Below are 22,700 nucleotides of genomic sequence, written 5' to 3'. Positions count from 1 at the left end.
TCATTTTCTTTCATTTCTCCTGCCGACGTGTTCAGAGGCAAACAGATGCTCCATGCGAGACCCCCACCAGTTCAGGGAAACATAGGTGCCATAAAGCTTTTTCTTTGTTTATTTTTGAACTTGAATGCAGACTCTGGTATCTGCAGGAGGACTACTGCTACTCCTGTATGACTGATGTAACATCAGCCTCAGGGCAACGATGCTGCAACTAATTACACATCCCAGCCACAGCATGTGGTAAAGCACACAGTCTTCTGTCTGCTCTTTCAGGTACGGCGAGCCTACGGACTCATGGATGAGTCAGTTAACCCAGATATACCGAAGTGAATGTACTTATTTTCTTGTTATATGCAGACGACGGGGAGTTTATGGATCTTTGGCGTCCACGCTCTCACCACCCAGCCACCCCAGCAGGAAATGAGTCGTAAATACACTGAGCTTAAACTCTGCAGGGCAATAATCGTTGGCCCTCTTAACAATCCAGTGTTTAAATGAACTTCAGGATTCACATCGCCACACATATCAAGGTCGGAAGAACACTTGGCCATCAAAGTGTCTGACATAATTCGTCCAAATGGTTCCCCAGAGGACTGAACTCAAAACTCATCAGTAAAGTTCTTCCACACCGAACTCACTTTACAACATGAACAATTGTGCCCTGGTACAAAGACAAGTTGGTAACCTCTGTTTGATACTTAAAGTCATGGCCGATTATGGATTATTTCAAAGCTCTTTAAGTGTTTACATGTACAGCAGAAATGAATGATCAAAGCTGATGTGCTTGTGTGCATTAAATAGTTGTACCTGGACTCTTCCACACTGGAGTAATTCACTGAATTTTACAACATAAACGCCAGAAAAATGAACCCAACAAATCTTCATTATTCCTGCCTATTTTTGAACCCTAAAAATTTGCTGCAAAAAAAAAAAAAAAAAAAACGTTTTTATCACTGCCACTACCCTTGTTTTTTTCTGAACATGACAGTTGTTTGTTTTTAGAACAGAAAAGAAGGTTATATTCTAGTCAACTCTAGGATCCCATTTAACCCCAAATACCCAGATGGACCCAGGTTTAAAAATCCTTTCATTATTTTTTGTGGGATGACAAAGGGACCACTGGCACAGAGATTGTACAGACATGCTAGTTTTGCTAGTTTGTTGAGTGTAATTTGGCACACATTTAGACAAATGACTGGTATGTAAATGATTTGATTTGACAGAAATGTAAACTCACATTCTAGAAAGACAGAATGCAAGATTGTCTTTCTAGACAAACTTGCCAGTCTGTCTTTCTAGGTCTGTCATTGAGCCAGTCTTTTAACTGGCTTAATGAGCCAATTAAAAGACTTTGATGGCTTTTGTAAACAAAAAAAAAAAGGACACATTAATGACTAGACATATCGGCTTCTTCATCCGTCTACTCGATGTCTGCTTATCTTGGCAGGATCTCATGGGCTGGTGAGTGTTTCCAACACTAGTTGGCTTAGTGTCAGTATGCACCCTGGACCAGTCTCCAGTCAATCACAAGGCGGCACAGAGGCAAAAATCTATGCATGCACACACAGAAAACCGGATAACGTGACATGTGGATTTCTGGACTGTGCGAGCGTCACATTCTCAAAGACCAGTTTTAAGAAGTTCCTTTAAATCTTTCACTAGCTTCTGTTTTCCATTTTTTTCTTGTGAGTATGACTGACATTTCCTTACCACATACACATAATTATGATCAAAGTATTCTTGTGATGAAATTAATAATAAAGGCCTACTCAATCTACCGCTTCCCCCTACATCGTGGTCCTTCCACGATATGAACCACCTGACTCATCGGCTGCTGTACCACAGTGTGTGTCTGCTGTGTGTGAGGCATGTTGCTCTTCTCTTTAAGCCCATTTAACAGCTTGTTACCCATCCGTGTCTCTCCCCGTCTTTTTTTATCTTCCCCCCGCTCTGTTCCAGGCTCACATCACTCCTTGGTCAGGTTCCATTTTCGCTAATGCAGCGGAAATGAGCCGTGGGGCATTGCGAAACAAAGTGGAGCGGATCAGTGGCAGCTTTTTACCCCGGCACAACCCAAACAAGGCTCGACGCACGCAGGTAGCAGGCACCGGAGAAGGGGGACGAGTTCATTGACACAGGCAGATCAGTTGGACGGCCTTTAAAACGCATGGGGAGGGATGTGGTTCGGTGCACGCAGCACCTGATTAAATCAGGAAGGCGGGGACGTCATCTTTATGACTGCCAGTGTCCGGGTGGAACCTAAACACAGAGGAGGACAAGATGGAAGAATCGAGGACATGGACTGCTTTTGTTTCTTTTGGTTTGTTGGTGTTTCAATAAGGTGAAGGTCTGAAATTTGATTGGGCCTTCAAAACACCTTGATCAATTTTCAGCTACCTTGTAGACAGTTGGGTTACATTTACTCAGTTGCATTTCATCGAGTGACATAATGGGGGAAAAAAATAATTTTTTTACTATATTGTTCTTTTTTATTTTACTTGAGTATTTTTATTATGAGGTAGAACAAGCTTGCTTAACCCAGAAATTCACCAGACACAACAAACCTGAGGGTTTTTTTTTGTCTCGTATTGAAAGAAACTGACTTTGGGAAATGTTTCTTTTTCCTGATTTCGTCATTATGTGATTTGTATCAATTATCTTCATTTTGATCTTTAAAATACCAAAAATTTCCATATAAGCATTTTTTGCATCATATCTAAGAGGTATTGTGGAGTAGATAATCTCATTAACAAAAAAAAAGGAGTGGAGGTAGTCCAAAGCTGGAGTTGTATAAAAACTTTATTGCACAGCATCAAAATCTGCAAGAGTAGATCAACTAGTCGGACCTCAAACTATTGATTTGGGTTACGGCAAAGTTTCGGTTTAAAGAGTTTAAAGGCTGGCGTCCAGATTCTGCTCGGGATCACGGGAATGCATCAGGAGGAAAAGACGTTTGGAGAGCTCTGGACCGACCCGTCGGGTTGTGGAGGTGACGCCTTCTCCTCTGCGGATCAGAAGGTCAGACAGAAGAGAGAGCTTCTCGTTCTCGGTCCTGCACTGGCTGTAAGCCTGTGAACACACAGGGAGATTATTAGCTTTCAGAAAGGATATCTTGGAGACTGCAGTTACATAAAGGTCACATGGGCAATTTTATATTGTCACACGAAAAATAAAGACCATCACAGATATGACGCAAAGCTATTTTTATTTCACAGCTCAAGGATGGGGACTTGTTAAACACTGAAAATATTTTTTAGGTTTTTCCAATCAGCAGAAGGAAATGCAGAGTGAGGTATGGAATCATACGCCATAAAACCTCTAAATCATTATTTTTGAAACAGGACTTCGACTTCACAGAATGAAATCCACCAACAATTTTTTTTTTTTTTTTTACTAAGTATCTTCAGGTATTTCATAAAATAATTATGCCTCATATTTATGTTTTGTAGACTGAACAAAACAGCCTCCAGGATCCCATGTCGTGCCAGCAGATGTAAATTAATTAAAATGTAAAAAGCTGTTCACAGAAGCAATCTAACTTTACTGCTTTTCCAACTTGGTTCACATTGCAGACATTAGCTCTACCTAGACTGGTAAGAAAGAGTCAACTTTCATCTCAATACTCTCCTGCTTTTTATAAACTTCTTACTTCAGCTATTTATTGCATTGGAAAAACACAAGAACTGGCGACCTGGCAATGTCTAATCTGCTCTAATTGGTAAGCTGAATGCCCACTGTAGCAGATAATAAGTATCATTTGGCAGAATGGTTTTGTTTGTTTTTGTTGAAAAACATTTACATATCTGCTCATCTCAAGCAAATTACCTGCAGATTTGTTGTGGAAAAGCTTCATATCTGCATATTTTTTGTTTGTTTGTTAATCCCAAACTGTAACAGGTAGGAAGGACGCCTAGATTATATCTTCCTAAACGACAATTTTTTTTTTTACTGTTCTCAGTACAAAAACCAGAGGAAGATTTAATTAATCTTAATGGCTGCATGTAAAAGTGGTTGTAAAGATTGAATCTCAGCCTGTTGAAATGCTTGAGAGGTGAATGCATACCTTCTTGAGCAGCTGCGGGGAAGGATAAGCTGCCAAGATGGCAGCCGCCACGTCTGAGCTCACTCTGTTGAACTGCTGGATCTGTCTCTTCCACGCCTCCAGCAGGCCCTTCCCAGCTTTGTCCACCCGCTGGCCTCCCGCCCACTCGCTCTCCAGGTAAAAGGAGAAGCCGGTCTGCTCTCGCGCTCGCCTGAAAACAACCGAGAGGAGTGTGGGAAGCGACCGCATGATCTGGCAGAGGCGGCGCCGAGCCGAGATGCGATGAGCAAAAAGGGCTCCGGATTGCTCACTTGAAAGGGGCCTCGGCCACCGCTCTGGTCGTCATGGTGATGTGGTCGGAGAATTCCTTCCAGGTAGAGAAGAAGTGGACGGAGACCCCGGTGTGAAGCTGGAGGTGGACCGCTGCCTGGTGGGATTTTGCACGAGGATCGGTGAAGACAGTAAAACGAAAGGTTTAAATGACAATAACTAATGGGCCAAAATTTGGATAACAAGTATATTTGCCCAAACAAAACACATGGATCTGTTTAGCATGAGAAAACTATGCAGTAGATTTGCTTGCAGAGGGCACAGGGTGATTTTACTAGTCACACCATTAGCCTGTTCAGCCTAGTGTAGCTTAGAGTCCTAAAAACGTTATTTTTAGGACTGTTATGCCAAGTCTGTTCAACTTAATGAACATTTTTTGACAAAGTCAACATTTTTGTACGGTTATACACTACAAATGGCAAACAACTGTTTACAAACCCCGATTCTCCTTTATACGGTAATCTGATGCTGGTTTTTCTTATCATTAAACATCATATACATCAACCTGGCAATGAGACAAGGGATGAAAATTAGCTAGGTGGCTATAATTTCTCATGTTTGCACGTAAATGATACTTAACATGAGAGGTCCCATTTTCTAAAATTAAACTTGAAACAACGCAAAATTATTTATTGGCAGCTGCAACAGAACAAAAGGAGAGTTTTGTAATCTGCTGACTTGCAGTGTGGACAAAATGCTAATCTCTCTAAGATATATGACAACATAAGTTTGGGGGCTCGTCCAGGAAGGCAGTACATAGAAAACTTTACTTGCTCCCTGAAGCACTACGTTTTTGAAGGACGTTAGCAGAGCTTGTACATTTTGTAGAATTGAGTTGTACCATTTCCTGAATTTCTGATGCGAGGTCATCCAGAAATGTCACACCAAAAACCTTATAAGACACAATTCAGTTGAGGCAAAAGTAAACAAAAATGGAGGTATGTTATGGCAGGCGGAACATAGCTCATTGAAAGTTAAATAGACATTCTTGTTCAATGTTTGTGATGATTCTACTGCAACAGGAAGTGTTAAGATTAGATGTTTGAGTGGTTTCTCTTCATAAATCGTGACGCTGGTTGCTACAAAGATTTACAACCTCAGAAGCTTGGATCACAAAAACTACTTTTGCAGGCAACCTAGTGAGGGACGTTTAAACAACCGTGTGGCTAATTTTACCCTCGAGTCGATATGATTGTGGATGGTGTTTACTGGGACCAATTTAGTACTTTTTGATTATTTTTCCTCACCCCAGTCAGCAAATGTGATTATCTAATCACCATCAAATGACTGCCTTCATTTATTAACCCCCCGAAGATGAGAAGATTGATTAAATAAAATCAGTTACATAGTGTGGAACACTTTCCACTGTTGTTATATTCATAAACCAAAAAACATCCCACAAGTGTAAACTGTCGAAAAATGCAGAAGTCATTGTAGATAAGAGAGACATAGGCATATATTTTAATTAAAACAAGCAATGCAGTTCGTTTGACCAATTTTAATGAAAAAATTTATTAATTTATTAGTGTAAACGCTTTCGTAAAGTAGCATCAATTAAGATGTTCAACTGATTTAAACCGCAGGGGCGATTTCTGTGTCATGTGGTTACACCGAAATTGATTTCTGCTGTTGATGCATTACTAAAGCGCATAGAAAACAAAATTTATATTGTGAATTCTCTCTTTTTTTTTTTAAGATTCTGCAATAATAATCAAAACAAAACACTTAAATAAAACATATAATGAATCCCACTCCTTTACATCAAATTTTCATTATTAGAAATAGGACGATAAGCTGTTATCTTGCCGGAGCCTTCTCTCAGGGACAAACTGAATTAATTTTTCATCAAAATTAGAAATGATTTTTTTTCTATATAAAAATGTATATAGTACATAACAAAATAACCATATTTCAAATAATTAGCTGTCTGCACTGGTCTGTTGTATATGACCCATTATAACACCATATATTGAACTTAACCAAACACTATAGCATGCAGGTTTTTCACTGTACTTTAAATGTTATAATTAGCTCCAGCGTTTGGTCTTCTTTACTGTTTTTGTCTACCTGCTTTTTCTCTCTGGGAGCAGATTATATAATAAACCATGCAATGATGTGCAGCAACACAGATATCTGCAGCTGACTGACAAAAATGTATAAATAAATAAACAGCCAGATGACGCAAAAGCAAGGCAGGTACTACTCAACAACCTTCAAAACCACGCAACTTCAAAAGGGGGAGGAAAAAAAAACAAAATTCATTTGTTGACTAGTTCGTCTTAACAATGGGTTATTTAAGACTTTTAGTGCTGCATTTGTTTTCAAGGTACATTTTTTATTTTTTAAAAGCCTGTTTTAGCTTTTCTCTTCTCGTTTCAATTTATGACATCGTTATTATTCATTGTCCTCTCCGGGGGGTGGGGGTGGGATGACCAACCTACCTCCTCCACTTCAACTCTGGACACCTCCGGCAGTTTCTCGGCTTGACTGTTCCTTTGTTTCTTCTTCTCTTTTCCTCCTCCTGCCTCTTCCCCAGCCACGGCCGCTCTGAGCCTCTTCTGGCTCTGAGACTTTCGGGCCCTGAGAACATCAAAGTGGGCTTCAGTTTTATGATTGACAGGATACCCTAAGCAGCCAGCATTCCGTAAATGATTCATAGTAGTAACACTGAGGTCGTGATGCGAGTAGCCAAACAAGAGAGCCAGCATCGATTTCTGACTCTCGGAAAAGGTGTTGATTCTGCTTTTGACCTCCACTGTTTTTAATTATTTTCTTCAAATAATCCAGTGCTTCTCAAATAGTGGGGCGGGCCCCCTTTGGGGGGCGCGGTGCGATACCTGGGGGGGCGTGTGATCCTGGGGAACAGGCTTTTTTTTTGGCTGTACTAGTATAAAGTGTAATTGCGCACAGTAGGCGGCAGTGGCGCTCTCATTGTTACTTCTGTCACGTTTGCGACAGTGCAACATTTTATGACTTACAAGACAACAGGTTTGCCTTGGTTAGCAGTGTTAAGTCAACAAAAAGCTCCGACTGCGTTCTGTCTATGGCCTCCGTTATTCAACAACCCCCAACACAAAAAAGTTTTTCACAGGGATAAAAAGAAAAGCATAGAGAGACAAAGATAATGAGACAACAGAAAGTCAACCGAAAGCTAAGAAGAGGAAATACGACGAAGCGTATTTAGCGCTTGGCTTCACTGTGACTACAGTTGGAGAAGAGGAAAGACCGGTGTGTTTGCTGTGTCTAAAAATGCTCGCAGCGGACAGCATGAAGCCAAATAAATTAGCGCGTCACTTAAATACGTTACATCTCAATCACGCCGATAAGCCGCTAGAGTTTTTTCAGCGAAAAAAATGTTAATAAGGAAAAAATGTTATGCAGAGATGGATAGTCACGGTGGGGAATGGGGGCGCGAATAGTTTTCTTCTTGCTAGGGGGGCGTAACGGAAAATAATTGAGAAGCACTGAAATAATCCTACTATAAAGAATTTGCCTTTGTTTCAAGTTAACAGCTACAGGAAGGGACTACAATTGAAGCAACAGACTCAACTAGTTATTTAATTCTTTTCTCCTCTAATGTCAAGTTATTTGGTGATGCATTCACCGAGTTCGAGTGAATTAAAAACGACGTATGACCGTCACGCCTGCAGTTTAATGAGGCTCCTTCGTTCTCTGAGGCGTTCTCACCTGAAATAGCTCTCCAGCCCGATGACTGCCAGGCTGAGCCGTTTGTCGGGGTGCCGCCTCTGCTGCTCCTGGACCCACGATGTGAGGGTGGGACTGCAGGCTGACCCGCTGTGCCTCTCCTCCTGGGTTACACGGGGCAGGGGGAGATATTCGTTTCAGCCTGTTCGCTTCTCCGAACAGAACAGGCAGATCAAAACAGATAGAAGGCTTATTGTAGAAAAATTGTCGCTCTTGGGAGATATTTACCGTTTCTACGGGTGGAGCTTACAGCCTTGCTTAGAAAGTTAAAGCTCGTTTCGAAGGGTTTACTTTGTGTAATGATCTTAGAATATTTTTCAAAAATTCTTCTGCTCGGCTTCCAGCATTTTCTCAACATTTTGCAAGTCCGGACGCCGACTCACTCGTATGTAGTTGTGAATCAGAGTGACGAAGTCCTCCACCGTCATCTGCATCACAACGTGGGGCTCTGGAGCACGCGACGCATCGTTCTGCCAAAACAGCGGGAGCACATTTATTATAACAATAAAACTTTATTCCAAAATGGACAATGGATGACTGAAACATAAATGTAAACATCTGATGAGACAAGTTGCAAGCCAAGTTATAATTTTATACATTATTTTTGATAATGTATAAAATAAGTGGTTAAAAGAAAAACATTCCCCCCACTGTGCCACTGCTTCTTTTTGCAGTTAGTCGTCAGAATAAAGGACTGGCCCCGGCTGGGACTGCGCTGCGTTTTCTTAACTAGACTGGGGGTCGTTTTGTGAACCTGTGCGCTTGGAGCCTGCCTGGCCCAGGTCACGCTGCGGGGCACCGGCTGTTTCTCTATGGCGCAGCTACAACCCAGAGCCTGCACAGACGCCAGCAGAGTTCCCCCTCCCTCCAGCTGCAACAGAGCTGCAAAAGAAGAAAATAACTTAGCTGAGCTGCTTTCTAATGAATCTGTATCATTCTTGTTGTTTTTTTTTTAAGTTTTCTTTCTTCTTTCACCTGGATCAACAGCTACAACCATATGCTTGATGCACTCCTCTGGCCTCAGGGCTTTGGCAGCCTCAGCCAGAGCTCTTCTCTCCGCTTTCTGCCTCTCTTGTTCCTGCTTGAGCGCCTCCCTGTCCTGCTGCTGTCTCTCTCTGGCCTGCTGTCTCCTCAGAGCATCCTCCCTGGAGGCCCGGATCTCCTTCGCCGACCTTTTTGTGGCTTTCGTCCCGGTGGGAGACGCGTCTCCGGTCTCGGATGCGGAGAGATGCCTCAGGGGGAGGGCATCCGCTTCCTCTGGGGTCGACCTTCTCTCCTTGTGCAATGTGAGGAGGTGCATGGACTCTGCAGAGCCTTTTTGATTTCTTTCGGTGAGGACAGCGCTGTCCTGTCTCAGTTTCAGCCTTTGTGCCAGGGGGACGTACGGCACGTCGTCATCAGAATCGCTGCTGATCGTCATGACATCAGCCGATCCACAGTTACCGAGAACCGAACCGGAGAAGGCAGCAGCTTTGCCATTGAAGTTGTTCACTTCTGGTTTCTGTGGGGCTCTCTGGGAGGCAATATCGGTGCTTGGATGAGGCTGGAGGAAATCAAACACAGGCAGCTCCTCGTCTGAGTCACTGCTGCTTCTCAGGTCCTCACGTGGAGGTGAATCACTACACATGATGACAGAAAACACAAACCGTCACCATCATCAGTTAGGAAAGTGCGTTTTGTTCTGTTTCTCTTGTCTTTGATTTTAACCCCTCGCCAGACTTCTTGGGAAAATTGTCACATTTAGTGTTTACCAGACGAAAAATGTGAGACAAACAAATAGCTCAAACAATCAACATGTTCCGAGTTCGCTGGTAAATTAGGCAACAACCGGAACCCGCTTTTGGTTTCAGACAGAGCTTTGCTAGCAGCCTGTTCTGGCGCTGGAAGATAAGGGGGAACCATTACACAAAGTCTCTTGGTGTGACGTTATCTGTCGCTGCAGAAATAATTGGATTCCTAACTTCCAGCTACATATTCCCGGCACCTAAAAAGGGCTCTCAACAAAGAAAGAAATTACTTCTTAAATTGGGTTTGGCGCGGCATTAAAAAAAAAAATTCCTTCGAAAGACAAAACGACAGATAACACACGGAAAGCCGAGTTCAATTTACACGACAAAAAGGCAGCCGGCGTCACACGCTCAGACGTCAGCCGCGCTACTGCTGCTGACAACTTCCAAGACGGGAGGAATTAAACACACACTGAACAAACTTCCAACGGCCAAACGCAGCTTGCTCTTGTAGATACTTACATCATCGTGAGCTGGGTGGCGCGTGACGCGCTGTTTGATTTTCCCCGGGTTTTGTTGCGTTCACTGACAGTCGGACTACAGAGCTTTTAATGATGGGAATTGCGCTAATTATTATTATTATTATTATTATTATTATTATTATTATTATTATTATTATTATTATTATTATTATTATTGATCCGAACTGTTTGGCTCAAATTGCTTAAAAGTGGCGATTTATTCAGTTTTGTTTTGTTTTTGTTTTTTTTTGTTTAAGAACGAAACCATCACAAAAAAAGAAAAGAAAAAATATACAGACACTTGTTCCAGCGTTTATGCTGTAAGTTACACTTTTGCATCATTCAAGTTATTACAATAAATATGTACATAGTTCTTCAGTGAGGCATAACTGGGGAACAAGCATTTGATATATTGGAAGAGAAGATTGCCCACAAAACGACGAGCATTACAATAATTTTTGCTTGACTTGGCAAAAATTATAAACATACAAATTGACAGCATTCCACCTAGCTTGACTAGATTCATGTAAATTTATTATTAGAGTGATTTATAGTCACAACAAATCTAATGATTTAGTGGTGACTCGGGCAGATACAACAATGCGTCGGCATGAACATAAGAGCATCTGGACATTGGTTTGATATAATCGTGAGTGCTGTTCCGCACGTTGTACAAGGTACCTGAACGCAGCAGCAGGATACGGATACGACGCGCAGGATATTGCGTATTGATGACTCAATTCAAAATGGCAGCTGTGGCGTCCTTGATGTTGAAGTCCAGAGCAGGTACGAAACAACTTAACGTTAATTATAACAACTTTCTTGCATTTTAATATAATTTTAAAAAAGCGAACATTCGTGTCCATTGTCCTTTCGTTGGAGTTAGCTTTTCCCTGTTAGCACAGCGTTTTGTTTGCTGACCTAGCTAGTTATCCCTCTGCTTGGGGACAGTCAGTTAAAACGACACTCAAACCAGTTCAGGCAGTCTCTGTCGCGTCTAGCCGTCCACAAACGTCTCTGTTGTGTTGGTTTTTAGGTCTTCTGGTTTCCAATGAGTCTTGTCTGCTGGACTCGGTGAGGTTTGCTTCCAAGAAGGCCGGAGGCAGCTCAAAAAACCTGGGAGGGAAGAGCCCTGGCCGGAGATTCGGCTTTAAGAAAGTGGACGGTAATATTAGCCCCCGTCTGAACACCTCTGCAAGCTCTGAAATGATCTACAAAGCATCCAGTCCACATTGTGTTGATCATTGTTTGTGTTATGTTCTTTTTAAGGCAACTTTGTACATGCTGGGAACATCCTTGCAACACAGAGGAAGTTGAGGTATCACCCTGGAGCACATGTGAGTAAGCTTTTTATTTATTTATTTTTATCCAGGGATGTAGAGATTACATTTCAATGCTAATTCAGCTCGAGAGATATTTAATAGTTAAATAAACTAGGTAATTATTAAAAAAGTTTGGATTGATTAAATGATATTATTCTTAAAAATCTTATAGAAACCATGTTGTCACAGTGACTTGTTTTGCTCTGAGATCTGCTATCGTATGCTGTGCAGGAAGTAGTTCATTATGACATTAAACGTAACATTGACCCGCAGTTTGCATCGAGTTGGAGAGTTTTGATGTGTCGTTGGTGTTTTATGATTGTCCTGCAGGTTGGCATGGGAACCAACAACACCCTCTTCGCATTGGAGGACGGCCACATCAGGTTCACCAAGGAGGTCTACATCCCACCGCCCCGAAACCCTGAGGTCACCCGCGTCATCACCAAGCTGCCGAAAGGAGCCGTGCTCTACAAGACCTTCATCAACGTGATGCCAGTGAAGCAGGAGGGCAAATTCAAACTCGTGGACCTGGTCTGAAAGAGCTGGAGTGCAACGAGGACTTTGTGTCTTTCTTTTAGGCAGAAAACAGAAAAGTCAGTGGACTGAAATGACTCTGAACCTGGCTTCTGACAGCTCCATTCTGACTCCTCATAAAGCTGAACATGATTAACTGAGCCTTCTTCAGTGTCGCCTTGATACATCTCCTGTTGCATTCAGAACTAATTCTCATTAAAGAAAGTGGAGTTAGTCTGTCGCTAATGTATTTATAATAGTTCCTGAAAATCACAGATTGTTGTACATGAGATAGATTAGTTACATGACACAGATCGTCTTCTGTAATAAAGTTTTATAAGTAAAAGTATTAATGCTGAAAGAGTTTGCTTTATTTTTATCTTTTTGGATGGCAGTGTTATTTATTTTGTGTGTTTTTTTTTTCTTTAGTCAATGCAGGTTTTCTCTGGTGGAGTTAAAGTCAGGAGTTTTTGATTTTAAAGAATCTGCATTCTTTCATTTGGCCACCAGGTGTCGCACGATCTTTAATTCACAATGTACTCATTTCTTTCCTTTTACTGTCAAAAACTGAACAAATATGTTGTAAGTCTACTTTTAGAAATATTCAGCCCATCCAGAGACCAAAAACTGGTGATTTTTAGAATGTTACTACTGCTTTTGTTAACCACACCGTCTTTATTTCATTAAGTATTTGTTGATTTAAGTGTGTCTTTCTTCTTGGTTCTTGATTTTTTTTTCCCAGTAATAATCCTCACCCAAACATTGCCTCCAAAAGCTGCATTCCCCATACTGGCCAGGAGGCGTCACACACTCACCACTTCACAGCAAACTGTAAGCTGGTTCGTAAAGTTGAGAGTTTGAAGCTGTTTTTCAGATTTCAATCTTTACATGCTTCAGAAACTGAGCGAAGAACGCAACAGCTGATTGATCAAATGGTATTTTGCCTCGGAGCGAGCTTTCACCAGAAGCTGGAGGGGGGGTGAAGCAGCAGTTATCTGAAGACGGTGGTATGCAGAGGGAGTGTGGGTGAGGCTTGGTGTAAAGCAGGGAGGTTGAATGCCATCGTTAACGGGAAAAAAAGGAATGATTTATGGGAGGAGTATCCCACATACTGTTTTCGTGTTCTTCTTTGGAAACTTGTAGATCACTTTGTGACCCACAGTATGGTTTGTATCTGTACATAATAATCTGAATTTCCTTTATATTATTAACTTTTTGCTGTTTCAGCTCTGTGGGTCCAGATTTAGGTTGAAAGTAGATTTTGAAAAAATTAGCCAACGCGTTTCTTCTGACTGGAAGAAATACAAACCTTTTTGTTGATACAAAGCCTTGTAAATGACTTTAGAGCCATAAAATCAAGGCGTTTTTTTCTCTGGTGGAGCAACACAAGTCTGAAACAAAAGATCTAAAATGAACTAGAAGTTTAAAGCAGGACAGTTTCATTCAAACCATTACCTGGAAAATGGAAAAAGTTTGGTCACAACTGCAAACTTGTGGCCCTGCAGAGGCTCATGCAAGAGAATCAGTCAAATGGGCATCGACTAGCTGTGGACTCCACAAATATGACCTTCACTGTTGAGCGGCAAGAAAGCCAGAAGAAGGCCCAGTTAAAGTTTCACAATAACCATTTCCTGAAACGAGGAAAGGAAACTAACCATGTGTATCACCCTGAAAACGGTATTCCGACAGTGATACATGGCGGTGTCCTTTTCTTTTGCAAGGGGGAAAGAAACTGATGAAATCCAATGGAAGGACGGATTTAAGGTAAACACACGACAGTCCTGGGGAAAATCTGTTAGAAGCTGACAAAAGACAAGAGACTGAGGTATAAATTCAGTTTGTAGAAGGAAGACACTGAAAATACTACCAGAGCTGCAATGGTTAACATGAGTGGATGTTCATTTGCTAGATTGGCATAGTCAAAGCTCAGATCCTGAGTAAAATTGAAAATCTATGGCAAAATATGGAGAGAATGTACAAGATTTTTGTTTCTCCATATGTAAGAAGCTGGTAGAGATATACCAGCTTCTTAAAAAACACTTGCTGCTGTCTTTGCTGCAATATGTGCTTCTGCAAAGTATTGACCTGTGCAAATATGACACACTTTTCAGATTATGTTAAAAACAAACAATTCTGAATACCAAATCAGAATTCTGACCTTCGTTTCACCAGTAACATACTTTGGACGTTGTGGTTGCAACTTGACAAAATGATTAAAAGGCTCGTATGTTTGCCATGGCAAGGCATCGTATGTCCCTTCAGTCGTTTTGTGGTTTCCTTTGGTGAATGTTTGACCCCGGTTAAAGAGTAACTCTGTCCTGCCATGCCTTCCCTATTTTAACAGTGACCAATGAATCCAACCGTGTTAAAGTTTTGGCAAACAAGACCCAACCGGACTGGCTTCGTTTCATGGCACATTTCCATAAAAAACCCAAGTCAACATGCTTTGACAACAGAGTTTATGGAGTTTATGACAGGCACGTACATAACTCATGGCATTATTGGTATAAAGCTGGACTGGATGACACAAAGCTCCTAACACTTTGCGTCTTCACTAAGAATCTTAAGAGTGGATCGATAACAGAACATCTGTCATCTCATCTTGACATGATGATTTACCTTAAAGAAACCTGTCTTAAGGAATAAACTAAATTCCTTTAAAATGCTTTTTGATATTCAAACAGCCATCATCAGTAAAAGGACTGAGAAAGCCAATATTTGAACATTACAACCAGCCTTGGAGGATGTGAGTTACTGTTAAACCTTTTAGGAACTCTTGGATAAACTCCTGGTGAAAGACCAGATTAGATTATTAGATGAGATTATTTTTGCAACCTAGAGCCATTTCATAGCACAATCAAGTAACTATGTTGCCTTCAGTTGTTATAAAAATTCTACATGTATCAATATGACTTAGTAGAAATTTGACTTTGTAATTTAACACCTTAAAATTGGGCCTCTGTCTCTTTAAAAACTCCAGCTCTTTCTGAAACTCCACCTTCAGCAACTCACCACAACAGTGCTCCTCTATTAACCCTTTAACAGCATTTTTTACCATCGTTTCATTGAGAAGCAGCTCTAAGGATGAGCTCGACTTAACGTCCAGTTTCACCAGGTGTTTGCTAATCGTTGCTGGCTATTCTGAAGGAGCCGGAGGGGGAGCGAATACTTTAACACTCGTGGACGGAAAAAAAAAATCCTGTAGTTGCAGTGATGAAAATTGCATAAAACCGGATGAGTTGAAGCACATTGCATTATAATATCAGAGCAAATTAATAACAGACTTTTCAGCGTTTGTATGCTCGATCTCACATTGAGTGTTGTGAAAAACGCACAATTTAGCTATTTGTCATCTCATAGGATGTAGAGCTTTTGTAAGAACTGGTAATAAGTCACTGCTCAGGAATGTAGTTCGCTCATTATTGCTTTCAGGTCAGTCACTCTGGAGGGTTTTCCATTAACGGCCTGTTTAACTATGACTCCACAGCGTCATAGTTGGATCAAAGCCAAGACTTGAACTAGTCCACTGCAAAACATTCATTTGGGTTTTTATTAGCATTTCGGAGGAGGACCTGCTGGTGTGCTTTGGGTTGTTGAACTGCCAAATAAACCAAGTGCATTTATCAGTGACAATTTATGAGCAAAGTTGAGAAAATCCAGCATCCACTGCTCAACTCATCATCAGATTTCCTATGATTAATGTTAATACAGCAACCAAGACGAGTGAATGCAGAAAAGGCCCGTGAAATCAAATGTTTTCCATATGCACTTATAGCAACAGATTTCTTTTTTCTTTTTTTTCGTCCATCTGACAAAATTGTTTCTTTTTAGCTGAATTGTGAAGAATCTTTGTGAACTTGTGGCTCTGAAATTTTTCTAATTACTCAATTTTTTTTTTTTTTTTACTTTAGAAAACAAGGCCGGCACCTTCAGCAAAGGTTTGTGCCCTTTTACTAATCATCGTGTGTCTGTCAGGCTCGTTTGGAACCGCCCTCTGAAGAAGCGAAAAGGCAGCAGAGTCGTGCTCGGGTCGGGCTGCAGGAGCACAAGGCTCGAGTCAGAGTCACTATCACACGAATACTTCCAAGAACTGAACAAATTCGTCAGCTCTGACTCAAACCGCCGTTCAGTTAACAGAAACAGGAGAAACGTCTTGGCAGCCGGGGTCTTCTTTGCCCGTCAGGGAGACAGACGCGTTACTCTGCGCCTCTGTGCCACGTGTGTCCTCACGCGAGTGTGACGCATCTATGGACGGGTGAACGTCCAAAGATTGATGGCTGGTTGGAGAAGCTTGTGGATTGAAATAAAATATTTCCTCGTAAGTTGGTGGTGGCTGGAACGAAATAAGACAAAAAAAAAAGTAATAAATTATGTGATGTCTACAAATTGGGTTAATGAAATATCAGAGCAAAATATGTGTTATCCAACCACTGGCCACTTTATTAGATACACAATGCCAGCAATAGATTTTGCCTTCAGAACAATTTGAATTTGTCATGTCACACATTCAACACTGTAAAAATGAAAAAAGAAATGTTGGTCAGTGGCTGCAGATTCGCTGGCTGTATATGTGTAGGAGCACTTCAACTGCAAATGTGCACAAGATGTTGTCGATATTCCACTGGTGTCAAAAAACCTCACAATTTCAAAACTACATTAAATCAGAAAGGCAATTAGAATAACACGTTTGCAAGTTTGTTCGCGTGATAAGTTGTTAAAAAAAACCACCAAAAATGTATTTTTGAAGAACGTGAGTTTAAAACAAAAACAAAAACTGCTGTGTTTGCGTTAAGCAAATTTATTTTCGTAATTTACCGTACCCTAAAAAGCACATGGTAATGATTTGATCTTTGTGACTTTGCGCATCATGATGCCACACTGTCGCCTTAGAGGGACGGACATAGTTCATACAGTTGCAGGTTGTGGGGTTTAACTAAATGGGTCTAGATCTAAGAATTGCAAGAAAAAAACCCACAAAGCTATCGCACCATCCCAACCAAGCTGATGCAAAGGCAGGATGACTCCATCGTGTTTTGTTGTTTATGCCAAATTCCGACTCTTCTATCTGGTGGACTCGGTTTGATTGGGCGAGAGAATTCACGTTTTCTGTTTTGGTTTGACTTGTTCTCTTTGGTGTGCTTCATAATCCGTTTTCATTTTGAAAGTGAGGATACATTTTCAGGCGGGCTTGAGTTTGCGTGCTCCGACGAGCTTTTTACATCTGATTAAACGAACTCTGGTTCCTTTAAAGCAGACCATAGATAGTCGATATGGAAGCCACCACAGCCTCAGCTTCCTGTTTTTAGCTAATCAGGGTGGCTGTAACGGTGGTGCTTCAAGACTTCATGCGTTGTGCAATCAGAGTTATGATTGCACAACGCAATCATAACCAGTGATAATTATCTTGGTCTATCCTCTGGCATTAGGAAGGCATTTTCATCACGCACAACTATCATTCAAATACATTGACAATATTTCCTCTTTCTCTGACAATTCTCTGTAGAACTGAGAAATTTTTGTGTGTAAAACACCCCCAATATATCAGCCGTTTATGTAAAACCGTAAATGCGTGCAGTGTTTTTCATTTTCACTTCAACAAAGTTACTTAAATCCGATTATAAATCCGATTATATTTGACTGCTGTCCATTCATCACTCTCAGATTCATTTCCTTACGGTTGACAGTGTAAAATTTTGACTTTTATGTTGAAGCCACTCCTATCGTGGTCACATTTCCTGGTGATGACAGACTCCGATGTGTCACGCACACTGCTGGTTCTGCTGGGGAGAGAATCTCCTTAATAACCAGACCTGCTGCTGATGGGTGCAGCGTTAAAGCCGCTCCATAAAAAGGCCTCTCCCCACAGGCGCGCCTAATAAAGTGGCCACTGATTCTTTAAAAGTGGAGAGCCAGAGGACTTTACCTCATCGTGGCTGCCACCCAGGCCAAAGCGCCGAGCAATCATGCAGTGGATCTGTCTTTGGCGGTCCATCTTCCGCACGCTTTCGTAAGACGGCAGTCGTGGCTGCGGGCCCGTCAGGTGGTAGTCGCTTGGCTTTCCGACGATGAACAGCGTTCCAGGAAGCTGAGGAGCGAGCACGATCAGAGAAGAAACCAAACGAGGCATTTTCATCTTCAGCTCTCATGCAGAGTGTTTGTTTTTTTTTTTTTGTTTATGTTTTGTTTTTAGTTTTTTTCTTTAAGAATCCTACCTGTGATCCCATCGCTCGCTGATTCAAGACGGCATTGTGCTCACGGTGGGCGATGCCGATGAGAGAGTGTCTGCTGCTGTACTGGGGCAGGTCATTCTGGGAATGAAGTTCAAACCCACAGCAAGATTAGATACAAGAGACCCATAAATGTTCTAAGTGCAGTTAAAAGGAAACACACACACATTTTTTTTTTCCACACTTTTTTTTCTCACTGTAAATCCCCCAAAGCAGTTTTAAAATGACAATTTTGCAGAATTCCCACTTTAAAGTCAAAATGGAAATAAAAAAGTCAGGATTCTGATATTAAATTAAGAATTCTTCCCTTTTTTAAATCCTTTTTTTTTTATGTTTATACTTATTCGCACTACTCTTAAGTTTTCAGGAGTGCCGGACGCCGGTGCCTGAGATTGCAATGCATTTAAAAAGTCTTACTAATTGAACACAACTCTTATTAACTGTAATTCTGGTGTCACAGAATTGCATGTTTTATCTGCAACGATTTAAATTTTTAACTTTAAAAAAAATCATTGCTCTTGGACCCTTGGCCCAAAAACTAGCTCTAAAGAAAGATTTGAATGACATTCTCATAAGGAAGAACTAAAATGTGTTTCTTTTTTGTAAATATGCACCGTCATGACTGACATCTGTTGATGAAAAAACAAATCAAGGTTATCGCAATGAATTTGACATTTGTCAATATATTTTTAACTAAAAGAAAAATGTGCTGATATTCCTTTCACATTTAATATTGATGTAAACCAGGAAAGAAATCCTACTGCATGAAGGCAATCATGACCACTTTTGCTCTTAGTACTAGATTTTGCCACCAATAAACTGAGTCAGAATATGACACTGCTTTTTCAGAGCATGTTGACGACGAGCAGCTCTAAAATTCTGTTTCCACGGTGTCAAACCGCTAAACTTTACTCTTTAAGTTTAATTGCCTTTTTATCTCATTGCACAACCAAAGTCGGTGTGGTGTGCAGCCAGTGGTGAGTCTTACTGCATATTCCTGTGTCCTGTAGGGCCTGAGTCTGCAGCAAAGCAGATCCTTTCTGTAGAGCACCACCACCAGCAGCAGGATCACCAGACAGAAGGCTGCACATGACCCTGAGGTCAAGGAGAAACACAAAGAAACAGGTTCAGCTGAAATACAGAAAGATGAGGCAAGAACAGTCCACATAGAGAAGGCAGCGATGCGGCTCAACCACAGGACGCTCCACTCTGTTGCAGCTCTAACTATTGTGTTTCTTAGATTTCATCTGTCAGGGTTTTCATATTCTGCGTGCCTCATTTCGGCACCATGTGCAAATAGCGCCGAGTAAGCAGGTGGAGGTCGGAGTTGTGTTTTCCTCATCCACCAGGACAGCAAATCCAGATGGGATCATGAAATTTGAAAACAGGAAGCTAAATGAATGAAGTCACCCTTTAAAAACGCGCTGAATTACTTTTTTTTTATTATTATTATTATTTTCATTTTTCACAGCACCGTCGCAGATTCTAAAAGATGGCAGAATGAGTCATCCCTTTAACTGGTTAAAGTTTTATTAGACTTTGAAAGAATACAGGTCCGGATGATTCTGAGCAAATTTATGAGATCTTATTAGAGTTATATGCTTCTACATTTACAGGAAAATATTCCTCCACGTCATTTAGTCACATTAACTTACAAGACTTTTTAAATAGATGTCATGACTGTGAATCTTGCTCATTAACATTTGCACAAAGAGTGCAGATAAAGTGTAATTAAAAGACTTGAATTCATTTTTTTTCTAACCATCATTATGATATGACAGTTCAGATCACTTATTTGTGTGGAGAAATCGGGTGCAAGAAAGAAAATTCCTCCTGGGATTTTTGTATCAGCTTCTGTTCTTTTCGTATTTTTGGTTGAGACTCATGTTGGTGTTAGGCTGTTTGCATTTGTTTTGCTTTTTTTAGCTCATTGCCTTTGTGTGTCTGCGTTATGAAGTGTGCGTGCTTCCATTTTGTTACTTCCGCGTATTGTGATGAGAAAATCTGTTTTTGCTCATTACGATACGTCGATAATTAAACCGCCATACAACAAAGACACTGCTGGTGGGTCCAGGGTTAAGGAAAAGCATCTTAAAGTGGCTGTGACTTATTTTTAAAGATTCGTGTGAGCAGTGGAAGTCTGTGGTTAACGTATCACGCAGGAAGAGACACTTTGCAGGTCGGAGTCAGTGATGGTTTAAAACAAGGCTACGATGCAATATTTTATGTTTTCACAGTGCATCACTTTTACCTCCACGGAGTCGATCTGGTGTGCTTCACAAATGTAAGCAGCAATAATACAATTTTTGTAATATTAACATATTATTGAAACACAAAATTCCTGATAGTAGAAGCATTGGACTTGAAGGAAGACTGTCTCACTTTAAGAGTTTGCAAACACTTCAGTAAAATCCAATGTGGGGACAATTACTTCCTTGGTTTGAAGAAATTTCAGAGAAAAAGTTTGTAAACTTAGGCAACAAAAGAAAACACAAAATTAAATTAAATGATGCTGCAACATTTTCTTTTTTTTTTTTTGCCTGTATGCAAACAAATGTGTATGGCAGATAGCCAAATCCACACGCAAACTTGTTCAAGCCGATGATCAGACTCAAACAAGTCTCGTTTTCTAGTTTACGGCAAGATGGTCTAAAACTGTGTACAAAATGATCCGGCGAATGACAGGGTTTTCTCCTCAAAGTCCGCACAAACAAGTCAAAGACAAATGCCATACCTGAACCCAGGACGACAGTCAGCAGGAACGGATCCATGGCAGGAGACCCTTCTGGAGCCAGAAGTTAGAAAAACAAACAAAAAAAAAAAGGAATATATTCTCAGTTTCTGTATTCAGTCAGAGGTTTTTCCCTGCGTACATCAACTTCTCTTTCAAATGACTCCTTGCTTTCCACTTGAACTGCAAAGAGAACTCTCTTTATGTTTGTTTGTTTTTTTTAACTACCCGTCCTGAGCCAGTGAGTAAATATTAACCCCGTGTAGAGAGAGAGAAAGAGGGAGGGTGCGTCTCCTGCTCCAATGCTGGGCTGGCACATAAAACATAGATTGTTAGAAGCTGAGTCTTTTGCAAACTCTAGTGGAAGCTGCTGGAAGCGCACACAGACAGAGGGGAAGCATCATAGTAGCGATCAAAACAACAGATCACACGGCTCGCAATACATCATGCTGTGTTCAGGAGGAACTAGTTACCGGGTTTTCTGGTAGAAATTTCACTCCAACTCCTCCCCGAGTTATTTCGATTTTCTTTGCACAAAATGTTGAATGAACATTCATGTTTCCACATATCCTCTCCGATGTCTGCTGGACTTCGGGTTGCGCCGTGTCAGCTGCATCTGTTTATCAATACGTTCTGGCCCAACAGGCCCTTTAAGAACATTCCGGTTTTTGATCAGGCCCCAAATGGAAATGAGTTTGACCTCCCTGATATACGGGATTAATGTTACTGTGCAGGATTCTTGATCATAATATTACCTGATCTGCACATTATTTAAGGGAAAGATCCCTTGCTTGCAAGCAAATTTGCAAGCAATGGCAAATTTGTCATTGCTTGCAATACCACTGACCAGTTCAGATGCCCGCAAAGCTCTTTCCGATCGACCGTTCAGTTAGTTTAGTAATCGACGACTTTAGTGATTGTATTGAAAGGAAAATGTCTCAACATACAGAAAGACACCACAACCAAAGACTGGCCTTCCTGGAGGAGGAGCTGGAAGAGACCAAATTCCAGTTACAGAAGAAGATGGATCTCAAAGTGGGGTTTTTCAACCAGGCCTACAGAGCAACAGAAGAACTAAAGAGACTGCAGAGATTCACTGATCCTGAAGTACTTAAAGCCGTGGCCACTGCTTGCCAGGCTCACTTTGACGTTAAAGACATGGAGAAAGAGGAGCTACAACAACAATTTGAGGATTTGAAGGTGGCTCATTCCCATAGCCAGGAAGCCATGGTAGCAGAAATACATGATGAGAAGGAGAGAAATACGGCCCTTGAAGAAGAACTGGACGAGCTGAAGGCTTCCTACGAGGAGCAGCGCTCTAAATACGAAGCAGACGTTGGTCTGGTGAGGCAGGAGGCCAAGAAACAAACTACTGATGAAGCGAAGCTTAATGAGGAACGGAGCCTGGAGAAGCTGAGAGCAGAGAAGGATGAAATTATTCAAGAGATGGCACAAAAGATCAGATTCCTGCAAGACAGCGAAAAACGTTTGCAAGAAGAACTGGATGAGCGCAAACGTGCATCAAATGAAGGATTACAATTAATTTAGGAGTTAAAGCAGCAGGCAGAGACACACAAACAGAAGA

General features: G+C 41.2%; 3 protein-coding genes across 6 annotated transcripts; 1 reads left to right on the top strand and 2 right to left on the bottom strand.

The window, feature by feature from the left end:
* Positions 1–2,788: 2,788 nt before the first annotated feature.
* On the bottom strand, positions 2,789–10,361 carry eme1 (essential meiotic structure-specific endonuclease 1). Of its 4 annotated transcripts, none has more exons than XM_055057621.1 (9): positions 10,324–10,361; positions 9,050–9,693; positions 8,805–8,956; positions 8,458–8,544; positions 8,057–8,178; positions 6,811–6,949; positions 4,351–4,466; positions 4,061–4,250; positions 2,789–3,066 (listed from the first exon to the last, which is right to left on the bottom strand). In XM_055057621.1, exons 1-9 carry the CDS (start codon positions 10,326–10,328, stop codon positions 2,890–2,892), a joined length of 1,632 nt encoding a protein of 543 aa, XP_054913596.1. In that variant the 5' UTR covers positions 10,329–10,361; the 3' UTR covers positions 2,789–2,889. The 4 variants fall into 4 exon arrangements, with proteins under 4 accessions (XP_054913596.1, XP_054913599.1, XP_054913595.1 ...); XM_055057624.1 differs by lacking the exon at positions 10,324–10,361 and adding an exon at positions 10,184–10,306; XM_055057620.1 differs by lacking the exon at positions 10,324–10,361 and having other exon boundaries at positions 9,050–10,172.
* A 641-nt stretch (positions 10,362–11,002) lies between these two features.
* On the top strand, positions 11,003–12,518 carry mrpl27 (mitochondrial ribosomal protein L27). The gene is made up of 4 exons (XM_055057626.1): positions 11,003–11,108; positions 11,359–11,487; positions 11,592–11,659; positions 11,975–12,518. Exons 1-4 carry the CDS (start codon positions 11,054–11,056, stop codon positions 12,179–12,181), a joined length of 459 nt encoding a protein of 152 aa, XP_054913601.1. The 5' UTR covers positions 11,003–11,053; the 3' UTR covers positions 12,182–12,518.
* A 2,081-nt stretch (positions 12,519–14,599) lies between these two features.
* LOC129377576 (uncharacterized) lies at positions 14,600–21,612 on the bottom strand. Its single transcript, XM_055057625.1, has 6 exons — positions 21,589–21,612; positions 21,119–21,169; positions 19,373–19,479; positions 18,370–18,465; positions 18,081–18,242; positions 14,600–16,490 (listed from the first exon to the last, which is right to left on the bottom strand). Exons 2-6 carry the CDS (start codon positions 21,153–21,155, stop codon positions 16,284–16,286), a joined length of 609 nt encoding a protein of 202 aa, XP_054913600.1. The 5' UTR covers positions 21,156–21,169; positions 21,589–21,612; the 3' UTR covers positions 14,600–16,283.
* Between the last annotated feature and the right edge of the window lie 1,088 nt (positions 21,613–22,700).

This window comes from Poeciliopsis prolifica, unplaced genomic scaffold (genome assembly GCF_027474105.1).
Source record: "Poeciliopsis prolifica strain line A6 unplaced genomic scaffold, Auburn_PproV2 SCAFFOLD048, whole genome shotgun sequence".
Lineage (NCBI taxonomy): Eukaryota > Metazoa > Chordata > Actinopteri > Cyprinodontiformes > Poeciliidae > Poeciliopsis > Poeciliopsis prolifica.
The sequence above is the reverse complement of the archived record's forward strand: the minus strand, read 5'-3'. Positions and strand labels throughout refer to the sequence as shown.

Excerpts from the sequence above, each read along its gene's own strand:
- eme1 (XM_055057620.1), bottom strand. The coding sequence starts at position 9,701 with ATGTGTAGTGATTCACCTCCACGTGAGGACCTGAGAAGCAGCAGTGAC. Across the intron at positions 8,179-8,457 it reads TGATTCACAACTACATACGA|GAGGAGAGGCACAGCGGGTC; the intron begins GTGAGTCGGCGT and ends CGTGTAACCCAG. Across the intron at positions 3,067-4,060 it reads CCCCGCAGCTGCTCAAGAAG|GCTTACAGCCAGTGCAGGAC; the intron begins GTATGCATTCAC and ends GTGTGTTCACAG.
- mrpl27 (XM_055057626.1), top strand. The coding sequence starts at position 11,054 with ATGACTCAATTCAAAATGGCAGCTGTGGCGTCCTTGATGTTGAAGTCC. Across the intron at positions 11,488-11,591 it reads CGGCTTTAAGAAAGTGGACG|GCAACTTTGTACATGCTGGG; the intron begins GTAATATTAGCC and ends GTTCTTTTTAAG. Across the intron at positions 11,660-11,974 it reads GGTATCACCCTGGAGCACAT|GTTGGCATGGGAACCAACAA; the intron begins GTGAGTAAGCTT and ends ATTGTCCTGCAG.
- LOC129377576 (XM_055057625.1), bottom strand. The coding sequence starts at position 21,155 with ATGGATCCGTTCCTGCTGACTGTCGTCCTGGGTTCAG. Across the intron at positions 19,480-21,118 it reads GACTGTCGTCCTGGGTTCAG|GGTCATGTGCAGCCTTCTGT; the intron begins GTATGGCATTTG and ends CCTTGACCTCAG. Across the intron at positions 18,243-18,369 it reads AGCGAGCGATGGGATCACAG|CTTCCTGGAACGCTGTTCAT; the intron begins GTAGGATTCTTA and ends CTCGCTCCTCAG.